General features: G+C 46.7%; 1 protein-coding gene across 4 annotated transcripts in view; it reads left to right on the top strand.

The window, feature by feature from the left end:
• Positions 1–21,860, top strand: part of AMN1 (antagonist of mitotic exit network 1 homolog) — a 1,280,950-nt gene that overhangs the window by 1,179,833 nt on the left and 79,257 nt on the right. Inside the window, exon 7 of one of the 4 annotated variants that reach the window (XM_069628558.1) lies at positions 7,520–7,646. The exons of the other annotated variants lie outside the window; for them this stretch is intronic. Coding sequence (XP_069484659.1) covers positions 7,520–7,557 — 38 coding nt within the window. The 3' untranslated portion in view covers positions 7,558–7,646. Of the gene's footprint in view, positions 1–7,519; positions 7,647–21,860 lie in introns of those variants that run through there. 4 annotated transcript variants of the gene reach the window in all.

Below are 21,860 nucleotides of genomic sequence, written 5' to 3'. Positions count from 1 at the left end.
GAGATCTAGACACTCAAATAAGAGACGTCGAAGATCCTCTTCCTCGTCATCTTCTGTTTCCCCAGAAAGGGTCTCCTGCCCCACAAAACACAGCTCTCAGGCTGAGTGGGAGGAATTCAGGAAGAAAATGCTAAGCGTCTTCGAGAAGCGGCCTCGACCCCCTCGAAGACAGCTGAGGGTGATACCCTGGGTGAAAAACCCAAGAAATCGAAATGCCGCCAGTCGTTGCACCCGGCGAAAGAGTCCACCCGAGAGCGCCACAGGCCATCGGGTAAGAAGGCACCATCTTCGACGCCTTCGTTGAAGATCCCTTCGACGCATGGATCGGCGCCATCAACGCCGTTGTCGAAGGGTTCTTCGATGCATCGGTCGATCGAATCGACGCCGACATCGATAAAAGAGAAAACCACGGCTACTTCACAGTCAACGGTTATACCAAGAGCCTCCGGCACGACGCCGAGAACGTCGTCGACATCCTCGAGTAGGATCCCGAACCTCTCGAGTTCTTCGAGGCCTTTTCCAGTTTTCTCGACGCCTTTCTCTGCACCTTCGAAGCCTTTCACATTGGCGTCTACGACACCGACGTTTTCTCACCCAATAATGAAGAGTTTGGCTCCTTCTGCCTTAGAAATGGGTTTTACACCATTTCCGAGGTCAGAGTACCCCAGATTATCTTCAATCTATGAAGAAGGGGAGGATTCTGACCAGGAAAGACCCTTCGGGTTGCAGAGGACCACACCACCTGTTTCAGAGGATTTTACCTCTGAGGAAAGAAGGTTGAAAGACCTACAGGAATCATTACATGAGGCAAGTGGGCTGGACACTTCCCCAGAAGTGGAATTTGTCAAACCAGACCCAGGGGAACATGCCGAAACCCCCTATAGAACCCTGATGGCAAGGATTATTGAATTCATGGGTTGGTCTACGCCTTCACCTGTTTTTCAACAGGATGACCTTACAGACATACTAGACAAAGGTCCACAGGAGGATCCTGTGGTCCTCTTCCATGCAGCCTTACAAAGGAAGATTTCATCAAATTGGGAAAATCCTGAGGTTATCCCTGCAGTCAATAAAAGATTGTCAGCCAAGTATAAGGTAGCTGCGGCTGACCCTGAACATTTATCAAAACACCCGACTCCAGAGTGCCTGGTGGTTGAAGCGGCAACTTCATCAAGCAGCAGATCCGCTTAACCTACTGTCCCACAGGATAGAGATGACAAAAGGTACGATTCTATGGCAAAAAAAGTCTTTTCTGCTTGTAGTATGGGGTTGAAGTCCATCAACGCCACTTTTACGCTCGCCCGGTTCAGTCACACACTGTGGGAGTGTGCTTCATCAGCGGCTGACTGCATACCGGAAGGAGAGGAAAGGGAAGCCTTCCTTAACATCATTAAAGATGGGAAAGATGCCTTGTGCGAATCTCTTCAAACTGGCATCGATTCCGCTGACAGTATCAGCAGGGCCATGGCGGCAAGTACTACAATCTGCAGCCATGCGTGGTTGCGAAAGTCTGGCTTTGCTCCAGATGTATAGGGCAGACTTTTGAATATGCCCTTTGACGGCTCTTCTTTATTCAGTAAAAAGGCTAATGACAGTCCGGGAAAAGTTGCAAACATCTAAAGCAGCAGCAAAATCTTTAGGAGCTGCAATCCGCCAAACTCCTTTTCGCCCCTCAGGAACCTCTGGGAGAGGAAAGTCCTTTCAGTATTATTCCGCATTCGGGAAAGGCATAGGACAGCCGGCTCAAAGAGGCCAAAGGAGATCCGCCCGAGGTGGACGGGTCAAAAGTACTAAGGCAGCAACAGCAGGTGCCTCTTTACCCTCGGCACCTGCATCATCCGCCCCCAAAACACTCTGAGGTCTTTCCACACAAAACACCTGTAGGGGGCAGGTTAACTCACCATCTGACGGAATGGCAGGCTATTATGTCAGATGCCTGGGCATTGTAGACAGTTGCCCAGGGTTACTGCCTACCCTTTCTACACATCCCTCAGAGTCATTCACCGGGGCACAGCTCTCTAAAAGTTCCAGATCCGCTCCTCTTGCAGGAAATTGTAGACCTGCTAGAGAAAGGTGCCATAGAACCGGTACCTCTAGCGGAGAGGAACAAGGGCTGGTACTCCCCCTACTTTCTCATACCAAAGAAGGACGGAGGACTGAGACCCATATTGGACTTACGAAAATTGAACAAGTTCCTCAGGAAGGACAAGTTCAAGATGGTAACTCTCTCTCAGATCCTTCAGGCCCTTCAGATCCAGGACTGGCTGGTATCTCTGGACCTCCAGGATGCTTATTTCCATGTGCCAATCCATCTCAAACACAGGAGATACCTGAGGTTCGCAATTGGCGGCTCTCATTATCAATTTCGAGTTCCGCCCGAGGGTCTTCACCAAGCTAATGTCGGTAGTGGCTGCAAGTCTAAGGAGGGAAGGGATCCACGTCTACCCCTACCTGGACGATTGGCTGATCAGAGCTGTATCTTCGGAACAAGCTCAGATCCAGCTAGATTATGTCTGCCACTTCCTTCACAAACTGGGCTTCTCCCAATTTAAAGAAGTCACAGATGATACCATCACAGAGACTCCAGTTCATAGGAGCGGTCCTGGACACTTCCCTGGAAAAAGCCTCGCCACCAGAGGTGAGGGCTCAAGATATTCTGCAGATGGTCAGCAAGTTTCAAAATGCCCAATATCCCCCAGCCTTCGACTTTTTGAGGTTGCTAGGCCTCATGGCATCCTGCATCTTCCTTGTGCCAGAGGCTCGCCTGAGAATGAGATCTCTCCAGTGGGCACGAAGGACCCAGTGGTCACAATACTCAGGAAGAATGACAGATCTCCTCCGGATTCCGGACAAGGTAGCCCACGACCTTCAATGGTGGGCCTATCCAGAGAACATCTTGAAAGGAGAACTGTTTTGGCAACCATGGCCAGAGATAACAGTAGTCACAGACGCCTCACCCACGGGGTGGGGAGCCCATGCCAACGACTTGACCATCAGCGGTCGTTGGTCTCCATCGGAGTCCAGACTACACATCAACCTATTGGAGCTGAGAGCGATCAGACTAGCGCTGAAAGCTTTCCTGCCATCAGTACAGGGGAGAAATGTCCTGATAATGACAGACAACACGGTGGCCATGCACTACCTCAACAAAAGAGGAGGCGTAGGGTCACTGCCACTGTGCAGAGAGGCAATGCAGCTCTGGTTATGGGCAATTCCGGAAGAAATCTCTCTATCGGCAGTCCATCTAGCCGGAGAGAAGAACTTGACAGCGGACGCTCTGAGCAGGCAGAGCACAGTCTCCCACAAGTGGGAGCTAGCTCAGGAAGTCCTTCAAGAGATCTTCGCCCTTTGGGAACCCCTCAGGTGGATCTGTTCGCCACCAGCACCAACAGGAAGTGCGATCTGTTCTGTTCAAGGAAATTTCCCCCAAGAGGAGCTCTAGGGGACGCCTTCGTAGTGGACTGGGAGTTCCCACTCCTTTACGCGTTTCCACCAGTCCCTGTTATCCTCAAATGATCAGGAGGTTGAGAAGATTCCGGAAAACCATGATCCTAATTGCCCCAGACTCGGAGAGGAGAACGTGGTACCCGGACCTTCTAGATATGTCCATCTGTCCTCGAATCGTTCTTCCACTCAAAGAGAATCTTCTCTCACAGAAGGGAGGTCAGGTTCTCCATCCAGACATCAGAACCCTCAACCTTCACACTTGGCTTCTGTTCTGAAAGGGTGAGGTACAAGGATTGGGACCTCCCTGATGACGTCATGGAGATGTTGCTTTCGGCCAGAAGGCCAGCAACAAAGTCTTTATACCGCTGCTGTTGGAATACATTTTGCAGCTGGTGTAGAGAAGAGAATATCAACCCTTTTTCATGTGGTACACCAACGGTGTTATCGTTTCTACTCTACTTGGCAAACTCAGGCCTTCAAGTTGGCACTGTAAGAGGCTATCTCGTAGCGCTATCAATCTTCAAGCGCACTGCGGAGGAACCATCGTATTTCAAACTACCCCTAGTAATACAATTTCTCAAGGGATTAACTAATGTTTATCCACCAAGACCATTCCAAGTTCTGTTATGGAACTTAAATTTAGTCTTAAATTTCCTAATGGGTACTCCCTTCGAAACACTCCATTCTTGTTCGCTGAGATTTCTCACTCTTAAAACTGTCCTATTGGTAGCACTAACATCTGCTAGGAGGGTGAGCGAATTACAAGCTCTTTCTTGTAAACCCCCGATACAATTTTCCATAAGGACAAAGTTGTCCTACAGGTGAAGCCTAATTTCCTCCCAAAGGTGGTTTCTGAATTTCACATCACTCAGAAAATTACCTTACCTTCGTTCTACCCTCCTCCCCATCCGGGGAAAGAGGAAGAAAGGCTACATAGTCTGGACCCAAGGCGAGTTCTTAGCTTTTACATCAGCAGACTGGCTAGGATTAGGCAAGCAGACAAACTGTTTGTAGGATACTCGGGTCACAAGTTGGGACTACCCATAACAAAACAGACCATTTCCAGGTGGATTATTTTGGCCATTCTGGAATGTTACAAACTGGCAGGGAAAGAGCCACTCCAAAATCTTAGGGCTCATTCAACCAGGGGTATCGCAGCCTCTTCGGCCCTCCAAAGAGGGGTACCGGTCCGAGACATATGTGCGGCTGCCACATGGTCGTCCGCACATATATTCACAAGATTTTACAACCTGGATTCCTCCACTAGTCAAGAGACCAGATTTGGCAAAGCCGTATTACATTCAGTTCATTCCTAAAAGGCATACATGACATTATTACTCCCACCTCCAATTACATGCCACTGCTATGGGAGTCTATAAAAGATAAGAAATACATCGGAGGACACAATGTTACGCTCACCTGGACCCCACAGGGGTGTCGATCGGACCCGGACAGCTGCTGTCTCCGTCAACGTGATGCGTAGTGCAGAGATGACTGTCTGGACTGGCCCGCCTAGTCTTGTCTGCTGGACCCGAAGAAGTATTTTCCTGCAAGTGGAGACAGGGATTAGCCACCTGTGGGTTTTAGCGATGGCCTCCCAACTGTTCTCGCTCTCCCCCACTAATCACCTCCGCTATCCCCTTAGTAACCTCACCTTTTGTTTGTAAAAGATAAGCTCTCCATCCTGCGTGTCTTGCAGGGGCGCGTAGATACCAGTTACTTCACTGGTTTGAAGGCGTTGGGAGAGTTCCGGTAAGCATTGACGTCCCAGGCGGGATTGGTAAGTATCAAGTTCAAAGAGTTCAATGTGCCCGATGTTCACTCTTGTCCCCTTCCTTCCTTAAGTTGCAACTGAGTTCATGAGAAGAAGGTCTCGTAGCTGCTGCTGCATTCAGGTAAGAGTCTGTGTTACCCAACGCTGTCCGGTAACTATTGCATGCGTTAACGTGTTGTTTTTCTCCCTCTTTACAGATGCGGCATATGAAGATATGGAGAATAATACTGCCGGTGGTAAATCAGGTAAGTCTATGGTGGTAAGAGGTATTTGTTGATTCCCTTGGCTCACCTTGTTATTCTTGTGCCCCTAGGTGCCGGAGTATGGCGAAGAAATTATGGAGACAGTGCCGGATCGAAAGATGCTGTGCGAACTGGTGAGTATGGCGCCGTGCTGGAGCTGGCGAAGCGACGCGTGCAGGACTGATGTACTTTCCAGGTCGGGAGATGAAATGGATCCAGAATCAGGTGAGGAATTTGAAATAAGTTTGTTTTCTAACCTTGTCCTTTTCTTCCTCTTTATTCTAGGAGCTCTGGATTCGAGGCGGGCGTGGCAGAAGACTGGTTGCTGGCTGTAGGCACGCGGGCGTGGCAGAAGACTGGATGCTGGCTGCAGGCACGGTGAGAGTCACGCTGCTGGCTGCAGAACAACACGAAGCATGTGCTGCTGTTCGGGCGTGGTTTAAATAGCCTCCGAAGTAGTCCCAGGAAAGAAGTTCCCCAGTACCACACCCGAGTAAAAAATAGTCCCTGTAGTAAAATAGTCCCATCCAGGCCTCACGTTAGCTTGGATTTATTTGCAGCATGGTCTGCATGAGGTAAGTAATGTCTATGGTGCCAGGACTGATTTCTATTATGAGCCTGGTGCCTACGGCGCCAGGACCGAACCCAGCAGCCCCAAGCTGGGGCTGCTGGGGTTTTTGTAAATGTCTGGATGCCTGCTCCCGGGGCTGATGGGCTTGATCCGGATGCCCGGGGGTAGGCATCATGACACACAGTCCCTTCGAAGAACAAGTTACTTATTACCTTGTAACGTTCTTTCGATGGGATGTTCCTCCGACGTATTCCTTATCGCCCCTCCCATCCATCCCCGCAGTAATACTTCCCTTGTGGTTGCAGCTTACGCTCCTTCAAGGTCAATAACCAATTCAGGCATGACTTATCTTATGCTAAGAAACGGAACTGAGCAACGGACGCCACGTGTGGCTATTTATGGGCATGGTGACGTCAGCGCCGATACAGTGGCTGTCGAGGGACATCGACTCGGCGGACATCGACGCGTAGCGCCCTCTACAGAGAAAACATTTCCGAGGCCAGCAAGCTGGAGACAAATTATCAAAGATAAGGAATACGTCAGAGGAACATCCCATCGAAAGAACGTTACAAGGTAAGAAGTAACTTGTTCTTCTAAATCGTATTGCTTGTATCGCTTTCTCTCAAAGGACTACTCGTGAAAAAGGGGGAACAAATTTCTCGTCCTTACATCATGATGCACTGTATTGGCAACGGAGGGAGAAGTGTGGTGTGAGTGGAGTGAACCGGTAAACATTGAATGTGCATGATGTGGGGGAGTATGCATGAGTGTGGAGTGAATAGATATGTTCCTACTCTATAATGATGACCATCAGTGACCAGTGTACTCTCCATAATTGTCCTATATATGACAGTTGAGGTAACATTGTGAAAATTACCTATAAGTTTGAGGATACCTATATTGCAAAAAATCAATCAATCGAAAATATGGTAGAAGAATGAAATAAATAAGTAAATCAACATATCCAGATAGTACGGTCATTAACATTTCATCAAAAAATTTATCTAGAGGCTACAAAAAAGTTCTCAATGTTCTGGTTTGAGTAACTAATCTGTGCGCCCCCCAATCAGAGGAAACACATGTAATGAATCTTGGCATTGTCTAGGAATAACTCCCAGCAACATCTTGGGTGAGCTATCAACATGATCTTTTTGCTTGAATTCTAACATTCACCAATAGGTATACACATAATTTGTAATTGGTCCCAGCAATGCTATAATACATAGAATGTCCTTTCACTATTTTTCACGAAGATATATCTAATGTATTGACAACCAATATGGTTCTATTTTATTAGAAGTGAGCCTCACATCACTCAACAAACCAAGTTTATGAACAACAAAATGTAAAATTGATAAGTGACCATGTGCTAAATAATTTAATGTTTTCTTTTTCCACCTCTGCTCTCTCTCCCCTATGATTGTGCCCTCCTGATTATGGGTATGTACACCCGATCTTGATATTATATGGATTTTTGTTTGGCAGACCTGCACCGCACTACTTTGCAATTTGCCCTTGTATGATTACTGGTGTTTTAATTGTGTTTTGATGAGCATGATTCATCACGTGCTAACGTTTGTAAAATGTTTGACTATAATTTGTGGATGTTTGAACCATCACAATCTTGTCACAAACAGCCATGAGAACGACCTGATGGTCGAAACACGTGTCGGCTGTACTTGAATTAAATCACTCTTCCCGTACTGGACAGTTTTCATCTATAATTATTGAGTTTGAGATTCGAATTTTACTCAGAGTACTGGACACTATGATTTATTAATCTGTTTGTGCAACTTAACTATACAATACAACTACTCTACACATAAATCAAATTCCCTTGTAACTGAACATCTTCCTCTACGCATCAGTAAAATCATGTTCGCAGCCGGCCTAGGAATAACTAAGTTTAAAGTAATATCTGTCTAATACTTCCATCCAAAAATCTTGCACCCTCTGACAGTCCCAAAGCAGATGTAAGAAATAGCCTCTGTAACCTGTACAACCTCAACACATATCATTATCCAATAGATGAATCTTATGCATCTTCTCTGGTGTCCAGTATAATCTCCCAATGATCTTTTGTCTTATGAGCCTCAAATTCATATGCATTTTTGATCTGGATCCCGCTCTAGATAAATCTTCCCACTCCTCTTCAGATGTCTGCAGCCCAATATCATTCGACCATACATCCTTCAATCTTAACCATGAGTCTGCATATTCTTGTCCCAAATCCATAAATTTTATCTAAGTAGACACCCCATGTTCTACTCCATCAAACAACTTGCAAATCCCCGGCTTCTCCTCCAAATCTCTTATTAATCATAATCATAATTAAGAGTCCTTAAATCTGTGTAATGACTAAATTCTCACTTATTCAAGTTATATTTGCATCTTAACTCTTCAAAACCCTAATCCCTTCCAAAACATCTCTTAGTTTAAGAATGCCTTTCATAATCCAACTCTGCCAATGCAAACATTTGTTTTGTAACTGAATCGCTTGGTTATACCATATGGAAGCATCATAGCTAACACCAAAATATTGATTTTTCTCTTTAAACCAAGCCACTAGAGCATTCTTAGTTGCCACAATTGGCTGGAGCCTAATTGTCACACCGTTGCCTACCCTTCCGAACCTTCTCCTCACCTGATGCTTCTGAAGAGCTGTTCCGGCGTTCTGAAGTCTTCTTCTGGCGAGATTTCTTGGCTTCAGTGTCCTTCTTTTCCTTGAATCTTTTATCTTTTTTGTCGCGCAAGTAAGGTCTGGCTCCCTCAGAGGCCACCTTGGCAGAGACTGATACCTGTACTCGGTGGACCCCGAGGAGCCAAACCCCAGACCAGGGAAAAAGCCGGTTGGCAACAAAAAACCCTGGTAGTACGATGTTGGATGGTTCTTTGCTTGGTAGAAGAGGCTGCTGTTCTATGTTAATGACTTCTGAAGGTTTCCACAGAAGGAGAGAGGAGGTTGAGCCACTGAACTCTGGGAAATGTAGTCCGTACTCAGGAAAAGGAATGTCTCCCAAGACATTGATACAGGAAGAAATAGCCTCCAGGACCGCTACTGATATTGATCAAGCGGAGAGGCAACGAAGCAAGAGCACTGCTCTGTTGGTGTGATCCAGGATACAGTGCAGGGAAATAATCTGTGCAGAGCTGAGCAGGTAAACCACAATGCAGGCGTGGATTGCAGTTGTCCAAGGGAGAACAGAAGGATAACCAAAGGAGCAAAGACAGAGTACAGCAAGAAACCAGAACATGACAGATCTCACTAAGTACAGGTAGGTAAGAACAGGTAAGTAAGAGCTAGCACCAAGAAACCAAGTACCGAAAAAGATAGAAAAGAATAGAAGCAGGAGGAGGAGCTAGGACTCGGACGCCGTAACTGCAAAATTGAAGAAAAGGAAAGAACAGAAGAACGCTGCGGTAAGGACCGCAGAGAGAGACAGATAACAGCACAAGAAAGATGAACAACACTAAGCAGGCAGAGAGACTAGGTAACCCAGACAAATAGAAAGGAAAAGCTGGCAGGTGAAAGACAGGAGCTGCGTATGAAAGGCGAAAGAGAAAGGAATAAGAACTTAGCGGACAAGGACCTCCTCCGAGCCAGAAACGAATTACAGTGGACACCTAGAAAGAGAGAGAGACGGAACAGAAGGGGGAAAACAGAAGGAAAATACCGACAAACAAGTCGGAGCAAGGCGGAGAAATATACTATCGCTAGGGTAAACAAGCGAAGAGAGGAGGAACTGTGAGAGACACAGCAGTGTCGATAGTCAAGCGACGGATACACCGCACAGCATAGGGGCTTGGCTCTCAGATATGCCTGCGGCGCCCATATTGGGGGTAAACTAGAATGCACTGCCAGTTCCTGCTAGGATACTAATGTTTCCAAGCCTGCCATAACTTCCAGGGGTGAAGCCTGACAGTATACCCCCCCTTCCCTTCAGGGGACCCCCCGGGTTTGCCCGTATGTAGCTGATGAAACCTTTGTAGAATCCTGGGTGCCTGAATATGACTACTGGGTTCCCAAGTTCTTTCTTCCGCTGAGTATCCCTTCCAATGCACCAGGTTCTGAACCCTACCCTTCCGATAGCATGAATCACCCAAGTGGGATACTTCATATACATCGGGTATGTTAGGTTTAGCTGGCCTCACCCTTTTAATCCTTCTGTGGTAAGGATCTTCCATGTGATCTTTGAGTAAGGAGGTAAGAAATACTGAGTGTACCCTTTGGAGATTTCTTGGTAATTTCAAACGGAAAGCAACTGGGTTGATTCGTTCTAGAATCGGAAAAGGTCTGATATTTCGACGGGCGAACTTGCCTGTATGGACCCACTTGGGTAGGAATTTAGTTGACAACTAGACAAGTGTACCTGGTTTCCATTCCGCGTTAGGTCTTCTTCTACGGTCAGCCCATCTCTTGTGCTCTTGTCTGCTGGCTTCCAATGACTTGATTGCAGTGGCATGCACCTTCAGCAGTTCTGCAAGGAAACCGTCAATGGTAGGCGAGCTGGTAGAGTTGAAGCCGGTCCACGGAAGGTGCTGAGGGTTATAACTATAGGTGCAAATGAATGGACTCATGTGGATAGATGAATGAGTGCTGTTACTATAAGCGAATTCTGCTTGTGGAAGAAAGGAAGCCCAGTCTTCTTGTTCTGAGCTGCGGAAGCACCTAAGGTACTTGGGTGTCCCGCCAAAGGAGTGTCATGACACCAAGATATAACCTGTGTCCGAAGTGGCTCTGATGGAAGATCAATTCCTCACCATGGCAATAAAGTCCCTTTTTGACCCTACCCCAGGATCGGTCATCCGGCGTACCAGGAGATCGATGATACTGTTGTAGGAGTTCTTGCAGGAATGGGGCGATGGCTGAAAGGATCTTCTTCTGAGGGAGAATGCGTTCCTGGCCTTGATAGAGTCCTGTTTCTTCCCCTTGGCTGCGGGACAATGCATCAGCTACGCGGTTTTTGGTACCTGGTATATAAGTGATGAGAAAATCATGCTGAGAAAAGAAATATGCCCAACGGGCATGACGGGAGTTGGCACATTCCATCTGCTGTAAAACCTGCAGGTTTCTATGATCAGTACGAATTAAGAACTAGTGAGTAGCCCCTTGGAGCAGATGATGCCACTCCTGAAAAGCCTGTTTTATAGCCAGTAATTCCTTCTCAAGGACAGAATAGTTACGTTCACTTGATGTCAGGGTCCTTGAATAGTAAGCCACCGGGTGCTCTAACCCATCCTCTGCCTTTTGAAGGAGGACAGAGCCCAACGCCCCTACAGAGGCATCAGTCTCGAGAATTAATTGTTTGCCCTGATCAGGTTGTACCAGGACTGGGGCTGAGGTAAACAGGTCCTTCAAGAGATGAAAGGCTTCTCTGGGTTTTTGCCCAAAAACAAATTTGTACCCTTCTTAAGCAAGGCAGTAATAGGCAATACCCACTTAGAAAAGTTTGGAATTAATCTTCTGTAAAAATTGGCCAAGCCTAGGAACCTTTGTACATCGTTCACGTTCTGGGGTTCCTTCACTCCCTCACCGCCTTGACCTTCTTGGGGTCCATACGAATGCCATCTTGAGAAAGGATAAACCCCAGATAGGACACTGAGGTTGCTTCGAAATGGCACTTTTCCGGTTTGACCAGGAGATGGTTCCTTAGTAACCGATATAGTACCTCCTTTACCCGAATACGGTGTTCTTGTAGTGATAGTGTGAAAATTAGGATGTCATCCAAATACACTACTACAGACAAGAAAAACATATCAGCAAATATCTTATCGATGAACCTCTGAAATATTGCTGGTGCGTTCACTAGACCAAAAGGCATGACTCTGTATTCAAACAAGCCCAGAGGAGTGCGAAAGGCCATTTTCCATTCGTCCCCCTCTCTTATTCTTAGAAGGTGATAAGCCCCCCTAAGATCCAGCTTAGTGAAGTACACTGCCCCTTGTTCAGCTTCTAAAATGTCCCGTATAAGCGGCATAGGATATCTGTCTCTAGTGGTTACGCTGTTCAGTCCTCTATAATCTATGCGTGGTCTGAGCTCCGAAGAATCTTTCTTGGGAATGAAGAAAAGCGATGCTCCACAAGAAGATCTGGATTCCTGGATCAAACTGTTCTGTAAATTGGCATCTAGGTACTCCTTAAGAGCTCTTTTTTCTGGTAAAGATAGAGGGTACATGCGTCCGAATGAAACTGTGGCATCTGGAATTAGGTTGATAGCGCAATCTTCTGCCCGGTGTGCAGGTCGTTGTCTGGGTAAGGTGTCCTTGACGACCTCAGCAAATTCCTGATATTGTAAGGGGTTCGACGATGCAGTCCGAGTAGGAATCAAACTGTTCTTTTCTACTTCCACCTTGATACATGAAGATTCCATGCAGTAACAGCCACAATACTGGGAATTGAAACAAAGACGGTTAGATGCCCAATTGATGAGAGGGTTGTGCTTACGCAACCAGGGGATACCTAGTACCAGTGGAAAATGTACAGCCTTTATAATATCCATCGACAAGAGTTCTTGATGTCCTCCCATCATCAGTCCCAAGGGTACAGTCTCCTTGGCAATGTGCCCAGAGGACAGTGGAGTACCATCAACCCCCTCTACAGGAATCGGTCTTTGTTTAGAACGTAATGGAACCTTGTTCTCTCTCACCCAGTCCACATCAATGAAATTACCAGCCCCTCCACAATCGAACATGGCCATAACTTCCTTGGGTTCGGATTCGGTGATCCATAAGCGAACTTGAAAAACCATCAAACGACTGTCCTAAGAGTCTGCTACTGGTCTGGTATTGTTGCAAGGGTTGCTGACCTCTCCCCCGATATCTCCCTTGCATAAGACCGGGGGCTGGTGTTTCCCTTACGCCTAGGAGGAACTTCAGGGCAATTCCGGAGGAGATGTTTGGAAGAACTGCAGTACATGCAAAGTCCAGCGTCCTTACGTCTCTTGCGTTCCTCTGGAGCTAATGGTCCACGTGTTGTGCCTATCTGCATAGGCTTTTCGGTGGTAGGGCTTTCCTTGACAGTTTGTGGGTAAGGGTTCGAAGGAGGGTAGGAGCGAGATCTTCTCCTTTCTTTTCTTCTCTCTTATAGTCAATATTCAATTTGCAGGGAGAGCGTTACCAGCTCTTGAAATGTTGCAGGAAGCGTAATTCGAGCCAACTCGTCTTTAATGTCCTCATGTAATCCCCGCCTGAATATCGTCTGTTGTGCCGAATCTGGCCATGCTGCCTTGGTCACTAATCTTTGAAAACGAGAGACGTAGGATTGCACATCTGTGTTGCCTTGATGTGCATCAAGCATGGCCTCAAAGGCTGTGTAGGCTACTTCCGGGCGTTCAAAGCGCTCTCGTAATAAGCCTAGAAAGCGGTCATAATCGTATAGTACAGGATCGTTGTTGGTCACCAATGGAGTCGCCCAAGCCAAGGCATTCCCTGTCAGATTGGTAATTAGAAATCCCACTCTTGATCGTGCAGTCTCATAGGTGCGGGGTCTAAAGGTAAAGTGAATCTGGCATGCATCTGTAAAATCCTTCAGACCTCCCAGATTACCATCATATTTCCCTATAGACAATGCCATAGGGGGAAGATTTCCTCTGTTCTCATCTCGTACCACCACTTGTTGGCAAAGTACCACATTTTTAGTACGTAGAGTCTGTACCTCTGCGGTGAGATTCTGCATGGCAGCTACAAGCTCCTGGTATTGTTCCAAGGACGCCATTTGAGTTTCTGGGCGTTGTATTCTGTCACACCGTTGCCTACCCTCCCGAACCTTCTCCTCACCTGATGCTTCTGAAGAGCTGTTCCGGCATTCTGAAGTCTTCTTCTGGCGGGATTTCCTGGCTTCAGTGTCCTTCTTTTCCTTGAATCTTTTATCTTTTTTGTCGTGCAAGTAAGGTCTGGCTCCCTCAGAGGCAACCTTGGCAGAGACTGATACCGGTCCTCGGCGGACCCCGAGGAGCCAAACCCCAGACCAGGGAAAAAGCCGGTTGGCAACAAAAAACCCTGGTAGTAAGATGTTAGATGGTTCTTTGCTTGGTAGAAGAGGATGCCGTTCTATGTTAATGACTTCTGAAGGTTTACACAGAAGGAGAAAGGAGGTAGAGCCACTGAACTCTGGGAAATGTAGTCCATACTCCGGAAAAGGAATGTCTCCCAAGACGTTGATACAGGAAGAAATAGCCTCCAGGACCGCTACTGATATTGATCAAGCGAGAGGCAACGAAGCAAGAGCACCGCTCTGTTGGTGTGATCCAGGATACAGTGCAGGCAAATACTCCGTGCATAGATGAGAAAGTACACCACAATGAAGGCGTGGATTGCAGTTGTCCAAGGGAGAATAGAAGGATAACCAAAGGAGCGAATACAGGGCAAGAACAGAAGAAACCAGAACACGACAGATCTCACTAAGTACAAGTAGGTAAGAACAGGAAAGTAAGAGCTAGCACCAAGAAACCAAGTACCGAAAAAGATAGAAAAGAATAGAAGCAGGAGGAGGAGCTAGGACGCGGACGCCGTAGCTGCAGAAAGGAGGAAAAGGAAAGAACAGAAGAACGCTGCGGTAAGGACCGCAGAGAGAGACAGATAACAGCACAAGAAAGATGAACAACACTAAGCAGGCAGAGAGACTAGCTAACCCAGACAGATAGAAAGGATAAGCTGGCGGGCGAAAGACAGGAGCTGCAGATGAAAGGCGAAAGAGAAAGGAATAAGAACTTAGCGGACGAGGACCACCTCCGAGCCTGAAACGAATTACAGTGGACACCTAGAAAGAGAGAGAGACGGGACAGAAGGAGGAAAACAGAAGGAAAATACTGACAAACAAGTCGGAGCAAGGCAGAGAAATATACTATCGCTAGGGTAAACAAGCGAGGAGAGGAGGAACTGTGAGAGACACAGCAGCGTCAGTAGTCAAGCGACGGATACAACGCACAGCATAGGGGGTGTGGCTCTCAGATATACCTGCAGCTGCCATATTTGGGGTAAACTAGAATGCACTGCCAGTTCCTGCTAGGTATACTAATGCTTCCAAGCCCGCCATAACTTCCTGGGGCGAAGCCTGACACTAATGCTTTTCCTTGAGACTTTTTCCATTGTATATATGACATCTAAAGCATAGGGTCTACAGATCTCCTTCTCCATTTCTAACCAAATTGGGCTTCCACCACCTACTCCACCAAAATAATGTGAGCCCTTTTTGATAAGAAAGCACTGATAATATTTAAAAAGATCTGGATACCCGAACCCACCATCTTGTACCTTACGCAACAAAATATATCTATGAAAACGTGGCTGTTTTCCAATTCCCCATAAGAAATCTTGAAAAACCCTATGAATTTTCTTCAGATTTTTTTTACAATTGATAAAGGAAGTGATTGAATAACATGTAAAACCTTAGGCAACAGCATGATCTTGATTGCATTTATTTTAGCCCACAGTGTTAGATATAATCTTTCCCATTTTTTAACAACCGCTGAGTTTCTGCTCAAAACCTTATCAATATTCAACCTCACAATTTCCTTCAAATCTCTTATAACATGAACCCCCAGATATTTTACTCCATTTGGAGACCACTTGCCCACGACTGTAACACTCTCTTATCATATACACTTGAGAGCCGAAAAATCTGAGTTTTAGCCCAATTAATCATATGACCCGATAACCGTCCTACTTCCTCCAACGAAACCACATTCCAAAGGGTTTGAGAGGAGTATAGTAATGTCATCCGCATAAGTCAATATCTTCAGCTCAGTAGTACCTACTTGAATCCCTTTTATTTCATTATTTTGCCTAATATACGCAGCCAAGGGTTCTAGCGCCAAATCAAATAAAAAAGGTGATAATGAGCAGCCTTGCCTAGGGCCTTTGGATAAAGAAAATGCCCCAGATATTATTCCATTAACTCGCACTTTTGCAGATATATCCAAATATATGCAATGGAATGCCTGAAGAAATTTAGGACCAAATCCCATTTCTCGCAATGGGTAATCTAGAAATTTCCAATTGACCCTATCAGAAGCTTTCTCAGCGTCAAAAAAACCCATCAGGGCATCTGAATCTTTACTATTATTCAAATGTATTACATTTAGAACTGTCCTAATATTATCATAACCATATCTTCCGGGAATAAGGCCTACTTGCGATCTATCAATCAGATTCCCCTTATAGTTGTATAATTTATTTGACCATATCTTTGTGAATAATTTTAAATCTACATTTAGCAATGATATCGGCCTATAGTTCTCACACTTCCAACTATCTTCATCTTGTTTTGGAATGACCTTTATTAACGCCTCTTTCATTGATTCACATACAGTCCCTGATAGCAAAAGATTATTGAATACTTTACATAACACTGGCGCCAGCTGATCTGCAAATTTATAGAATTCTGATATCAACCCATCCGGCCCCGGTGACTTGCCCGCATTAAGATGTTTTATTGCCTCTACTACTTCACATACTTCAATATCCGCTTCCACTTTATCATTGCCTTCTGAAGACAACTTTGAAAGCTTAACTTTATCAAAAAATGCTGTCAGATCTTCATTACTTGGGGAATTGTCTTCCCTATATAATTGCGAATAGAATTCCCAAAAACGATCACAGATCTCAGTGTTTTTAAGTAATATTTTCCCCTCATCTGTTAGTAGAGACGTAACACACGATTCTTCCACTATTCCTTTTCACCTATTTGCCAAAAATATCTAATTTGTATCCCCAAACTCCCAGAATTTTTGTTTACCATAAAATATTCCTTTCTCCGCCATTGTATCCAAATGGTTCATCTCTCCCTCTAATAATCTCAATTCCTTCCTTTTCTTTTCAATATTAGAAAGAGCACATATTCGAAGGGATTGTGTCCTCCGACGTATTCCCTATCTTAGATATCTCTTTCCAGCTTTGCTGGCCTCGGAAATTTGTTCTCTAGAGGGCGCTGCGCGTCGACGTCCGCCGAGTCGATGTCCCTCGACAGCCGCCGTATCGACGTCATCCTGCCTATAAAGGCCGCGCACAGCGTCCGTTGCTCAGTTCCGTTTTTCCGCGCTTACTCAGTGCCTCGGAATATCGTTGCTTAGTTTCGTAGAGAATTAATCCAATTTCCTCGAGATATTCGATCCATACTCGATGGCTTCCTCGTCGGAACCGACGACCCCTCAGACCGGCTTTAAAAAATGCCGAGACTGTGGAAAAAAGATGTCGCTGACTGACCCTCACAGAGTTTGTCTGTGGTGTTTGGGAGCTGACACCATTGTTCGGAGTGCGAGGACTGTATGTCCATGACAGCTAAGGCCCTGAAGGAGCGTAGGGGGAAGCTGGAAAAAGGTAAGACTTCTAAAGCTTCTTCTTCCTCGACGAAGTCGAGACATTCGTCTCCTCGTCACCATTCGCGCTCCAGGTCTCGAAGCGGGTCCCATCACTTCTCGAGATCGAAGCACTCGAAGAGGAGACGTCGAAGATCCCCTTCTTCGTCCTCCTCTTCCTCTGTTTCACCTAAGAGAATCCCTTGCCCCACGAAACATAGTTCCCGGGCTGAATGGGAGGAATTCCGAAAAAATATGATGAGCGTCTTCGAGAAAGCGGCCTCGACCCCCTCGAAGACTGCCGAGAGCGATGCTCTAGTCGAAAGAACCGAAGGTCCAAAACGCTGCGAGTCGCAGTACCCGGCGAAGGAAGCTTCTCGAGCGCGTCACGAACTCTCGAGTAAAGCTAAGACCTCGAATCCTTCTTCGAAGGTTCCGTCGACGCCGTCGACGCCGAGGTCGGTGTCTTCGACGCCGTTGTCGAAGGGACTTTCGACACATGGGTCTGTCGACTCAACGCCATCCTCAACACCGACGTCGACGCCAAGGAAAGTCACGGTTGCGGCGCACCCAGTGGCTATTCCCAGGTCTTCGATGACGATGTCGTCGAGATTGTCGACATCCTCGAGCAGAATTCCAATTCTATCGAGGACCTCGAGGCCTCCGCCTTTGTTTTCGACACCACGTTCGAAGCCTTCGACGTCGGCGTCAACGACATCGACGTTTTCGAGGCCGATTACAACAAGTTTGGCACCCTCTGCCTTGGAGATGGGTTTCACACCCTTTGTGAGTTCAGACCAATTGAGAACAATGTCCTCAATTATGGAAGAGGGAGAACTATCTGACCAAGAAGAGACATTTGAGTTGCAGGGACCTGCAACCCCAGTTCAAGAGGAGTTATCCTCAGAGGAACGCGGATTAAAGGAACTCCATGATTCCTTACATGAGGCAAGTGGTTTAGACACTTCCCCTGAGGTGGAGTTCGCAAGGCCAGACCCGGGGGGAGCATGCTGAAACCCCTTATAGAGCCTTAATAGCCAGGATCACAGAATTTATGGGGTGGTCAACACCGTCACAGGCTTTCCAACAGGATGACCCCACGGATATTCTTGATAAAGGTCCACAGGAAGATCCTGTAGTACCTTTTTCATAAAGCTCTTCAAAGGAAAATCATGACGAACTGGGAAACCCCAGATGTCGTCCCGGCAGTAAATAAAAAACTGTCTACTAAATACAGGGTATCTTCTGCAGACCCAGAGTTTTTGTCCAAACACCCATCCCCAGAAAGTCTGGTGGTACAGGCAGCATCTTCTACTGACATCAAGACTGCTTACCCTACCGTCCCACAGGACAGGGACGATAAAAAATATGATGCTATGGCTAAGAAAGTCTTTTCGGCATGTAGAATGGCGTTAAAATCTATTAATGCTACTTGCACCCTTGCTAGATTTAGCCATACACTTTGGGAGAGTGCTTCTACAGCGGCTGTCTGCATCCCGGAGGGAGAAGAAAGGGAGGCGTTCCTAAATATCATACAGGACGGTAAAGACGCCATGTGCGAATCCCTCCAGACGGGCATTGATTCGGCTGACAGTATCAGCAGAGCAATGGCGGCAAGTATAACAACCAGGAGATTTGCTTGGTTGAGAAAGTCTGGTTTTGCCCCAGATGTGCAAGCCAGGCTCTTGAACATGCCATTTGATGGCTCTTCTTTGTTTGGGAAAAAGGCGGATGACAGTTTAGAAAAACTGCAAACATCAAAGGCAGCAGCAAAATCCCTATCATTATCAATTTCGAGTGCTGCCATTTGGGCTGACCTCCGCCCCGAGGGTCTTCACCAAGTTAATGTCGGTAGTTGTTGCAAGTCTAAGGAGGGAAGGGATTCACGTCTACCCCTACCTGGACGATTGGTTGATCAGAGCTGCTCAGATCCAGCTAGATCATGTTTTCCACTCCCTTCACAGACTGGGCTTCTCCCTCAATTTAAAGAAGTCACAAATGATACCATCGCAGAGACTCCAGTTCATCGGAGCGATCCTGGACACTTCCCTGGGAAAAGCCTCGCCACCAGAGGTGAGGGCTCAAGATATTCTACAGATGGTTACCAAGTTTCAAAATGCCCAACGTCTCCCAGCCTTCGACTTTTTGAGGTTGCTAGGCCTCATGGCATCCTGCATTTTCCTAGTGCCAGAGGCTCGCCTGAGAATGAGATCCCTCCAGTGGGCACTGAGAACTCAGTGGTCACAATTCTCAGGGAGAATGACAGATCTTCTTCAGGTTCCCGACAGGGTGGCTCGAGACCTTCAGTGGTGGGCCTGTCAGGAGAACATTCTGAAAGGAGAGCAGTTTTGGCAACCCTGGCCGGAGATAACAGTAGTCACGGATGCCTCACTCACGGGGTGGGGAGCCCACGCCAACGACTTGACCCTCAGCGGTCGTTGGTCTCCATCAGAGTCCAGACTACATATCAACCTGTTAGACCTGAGGGCCATCAGACTTGCGCTGAAGGCTTTTCTGCCATCTGTACAAGGAAAGAATGTCCTGATAATGATGGACAACACAGTGGCCATGCATTACCTCAACAAAAGAGGAGGCGTAGGATCACTACCTCTGTGCAGAGAGGCGATGCAGCTCTGGTTTTGGGCAATCCAAGAAGGAATCTCTCTATCGGCAGTTCACCTAGCGGAGAGAAGAACTTGACAGCGGACGCTCTGAGCAGGCAGAGCACAGTCTCCCACGAGTGGGAACTAGCTCAGGAAGTCCTTCAAGAGATCTTCGCCCTTTGGGGAACCCCTCAGGTGGATCTGTTCGCCACCAGTGTCAACAGGAAGTGTGATCTGTTCTGTTTAAGGGAATTTCCCCCGAGAGGAGCTCTGGGAGACGCGTTCATAGTGGACTGGGAGTTTCCGCTTCTGTACGCGTTTCTACTGGTCCCTGTCATTCCTCAAATGATCAGGAGGTTGAGAAGATTCCGGAAAACCATGATCCTAATTGCCCCGGATTGGGCCAGGAGAACGTGGTACACGGACCTTCTAGACTTGTCCATCTGCCCTCCAATTCGACTTCCACTCAGAGAGAATCTGCTCTCACAGAAAGGAGGTCAGGTTCTCCATCCAGACATCAAAACCTTCAACCTTCACGCTTGGCTTCTGAAAGGCTGAGGTACAAGGATTGGGACCTCCCTGATGATGATATGGAGGTGTTGCTTTCGGCAAGAAGGCCAGCAACAAAATCTTTATACCGCTGCCGTTGGAACAGATTTTGCAGCTGGTGTAGAGAAAAGAATATCGATCCCTTTTCATGTGGTACACCAATGGTTTTGTCCTTCCTACTTTATTTACCGAATTCAGGCCTTCAAGTTGGCACCATCAAGGGCTATCTCGCAGGGCTATCCATCTTTAAGCGCACTGCGGAAGAACCATCCTATTTCAAGTTACCCTTGGTAATACAGTTTCTAAAGGGGTTAACTAACGTTTATCCCCCCAAGACCATTCCAGGTTCCCCTATGGGATTTAAACTTAGTCCTAACTTTCCTGATGGGCACACCTTTCGAACCACTCCACTCTTGTTCGTTAAGATTTCTTACCCTTAAAACTGTTTTATTAATAGCACTTACATCTGCTAGAAGGGTGAGCGAGTTACAAGCTCTTTCTTGTAAACCCCCTCATACAATCTTTCACAAAGACAAAGTTGTTCTGCAAGTGAAGCCTAATTTCCTCCCAAAGGTGGTTTCTGAATTTCATATCACTCAGAAGATTACCCTTCCATCTTTCTATCCTCCTCCTCATCCGGGGAAAGAGGAAGAGAGGTTACACAGGCTGGACCCAAGAAGGGCTTTAAGTTTTTACATTAGTAGACTGGCTAGGATAAGACAAGCAGACCAGCTGTTTGTAGGTTACGCAGGTCACAAGCTGGGGTTACCGATAACTAAGCAGACCATTTCCAGATGGATCATTTTAGCCATTTTGGAATGTTATAAACTGGCAGGAAAAGAGCCCCCTCAAAATCTTAGGGCTCATTCGACCAGAGGTATTGCAGCTTCATCGGCCCTCAAAAGAGGAGTGCCGGTTAGAGACATATGTGCAGCTGCCACATGGTCGTCCGTCCATACCTTTACACGGTTTTACAACTTGGATTCCTCCTCCAGTCAAGAGACTAGGTTTGGAAGGGCAGTATTGCACTCTATTCATCAATAAGAGGAAGCATGAAGTCGGTACTCCCACCTCCAATAACAGAATACTGCTATGGGAGCCTATCTAAGATAAGGAATACGTCGGAGGACACAATCCCTTCGAAGAACAAGTTACTTCTTACCTTGTAACGTTCTTTTCGATGGGATGTTCCTCTGACGTATTCCTTATCGACCCTCCCATCCATCCATCCCTGCAGTACTACTTCCCTTGTTGTTGCAGCTTACGCTCCTTCAGGGTGATTAGTCTAGTCCAGAAAGAATTATTGTGGGCTACAAAACGGAACTGAGCAACGGACGCTGCGCGCGGCCTTTATAGGCAGGTCGACGTCGATACGGCGGC

Source organism: Ambystoma mexicanum, chromosome 12, assembly GCF_040938575.1.
Source record: "Ambystoma mexicanum isolate Mex_15411 chromosome 12, UKY_AmexF1_1, whole genome shotgun sequence".
Classification (NCBI taxonomy): domain Eukaryota; kingdom Metazoa; phylum Chordata; class Amphibia; order Caudata; family Ambystomatidae; genus Ambystoma; species Ambystoma mexicanum.
This window is presented reverse-complemented; position numbering and strand designations above follow the sequence as displayed.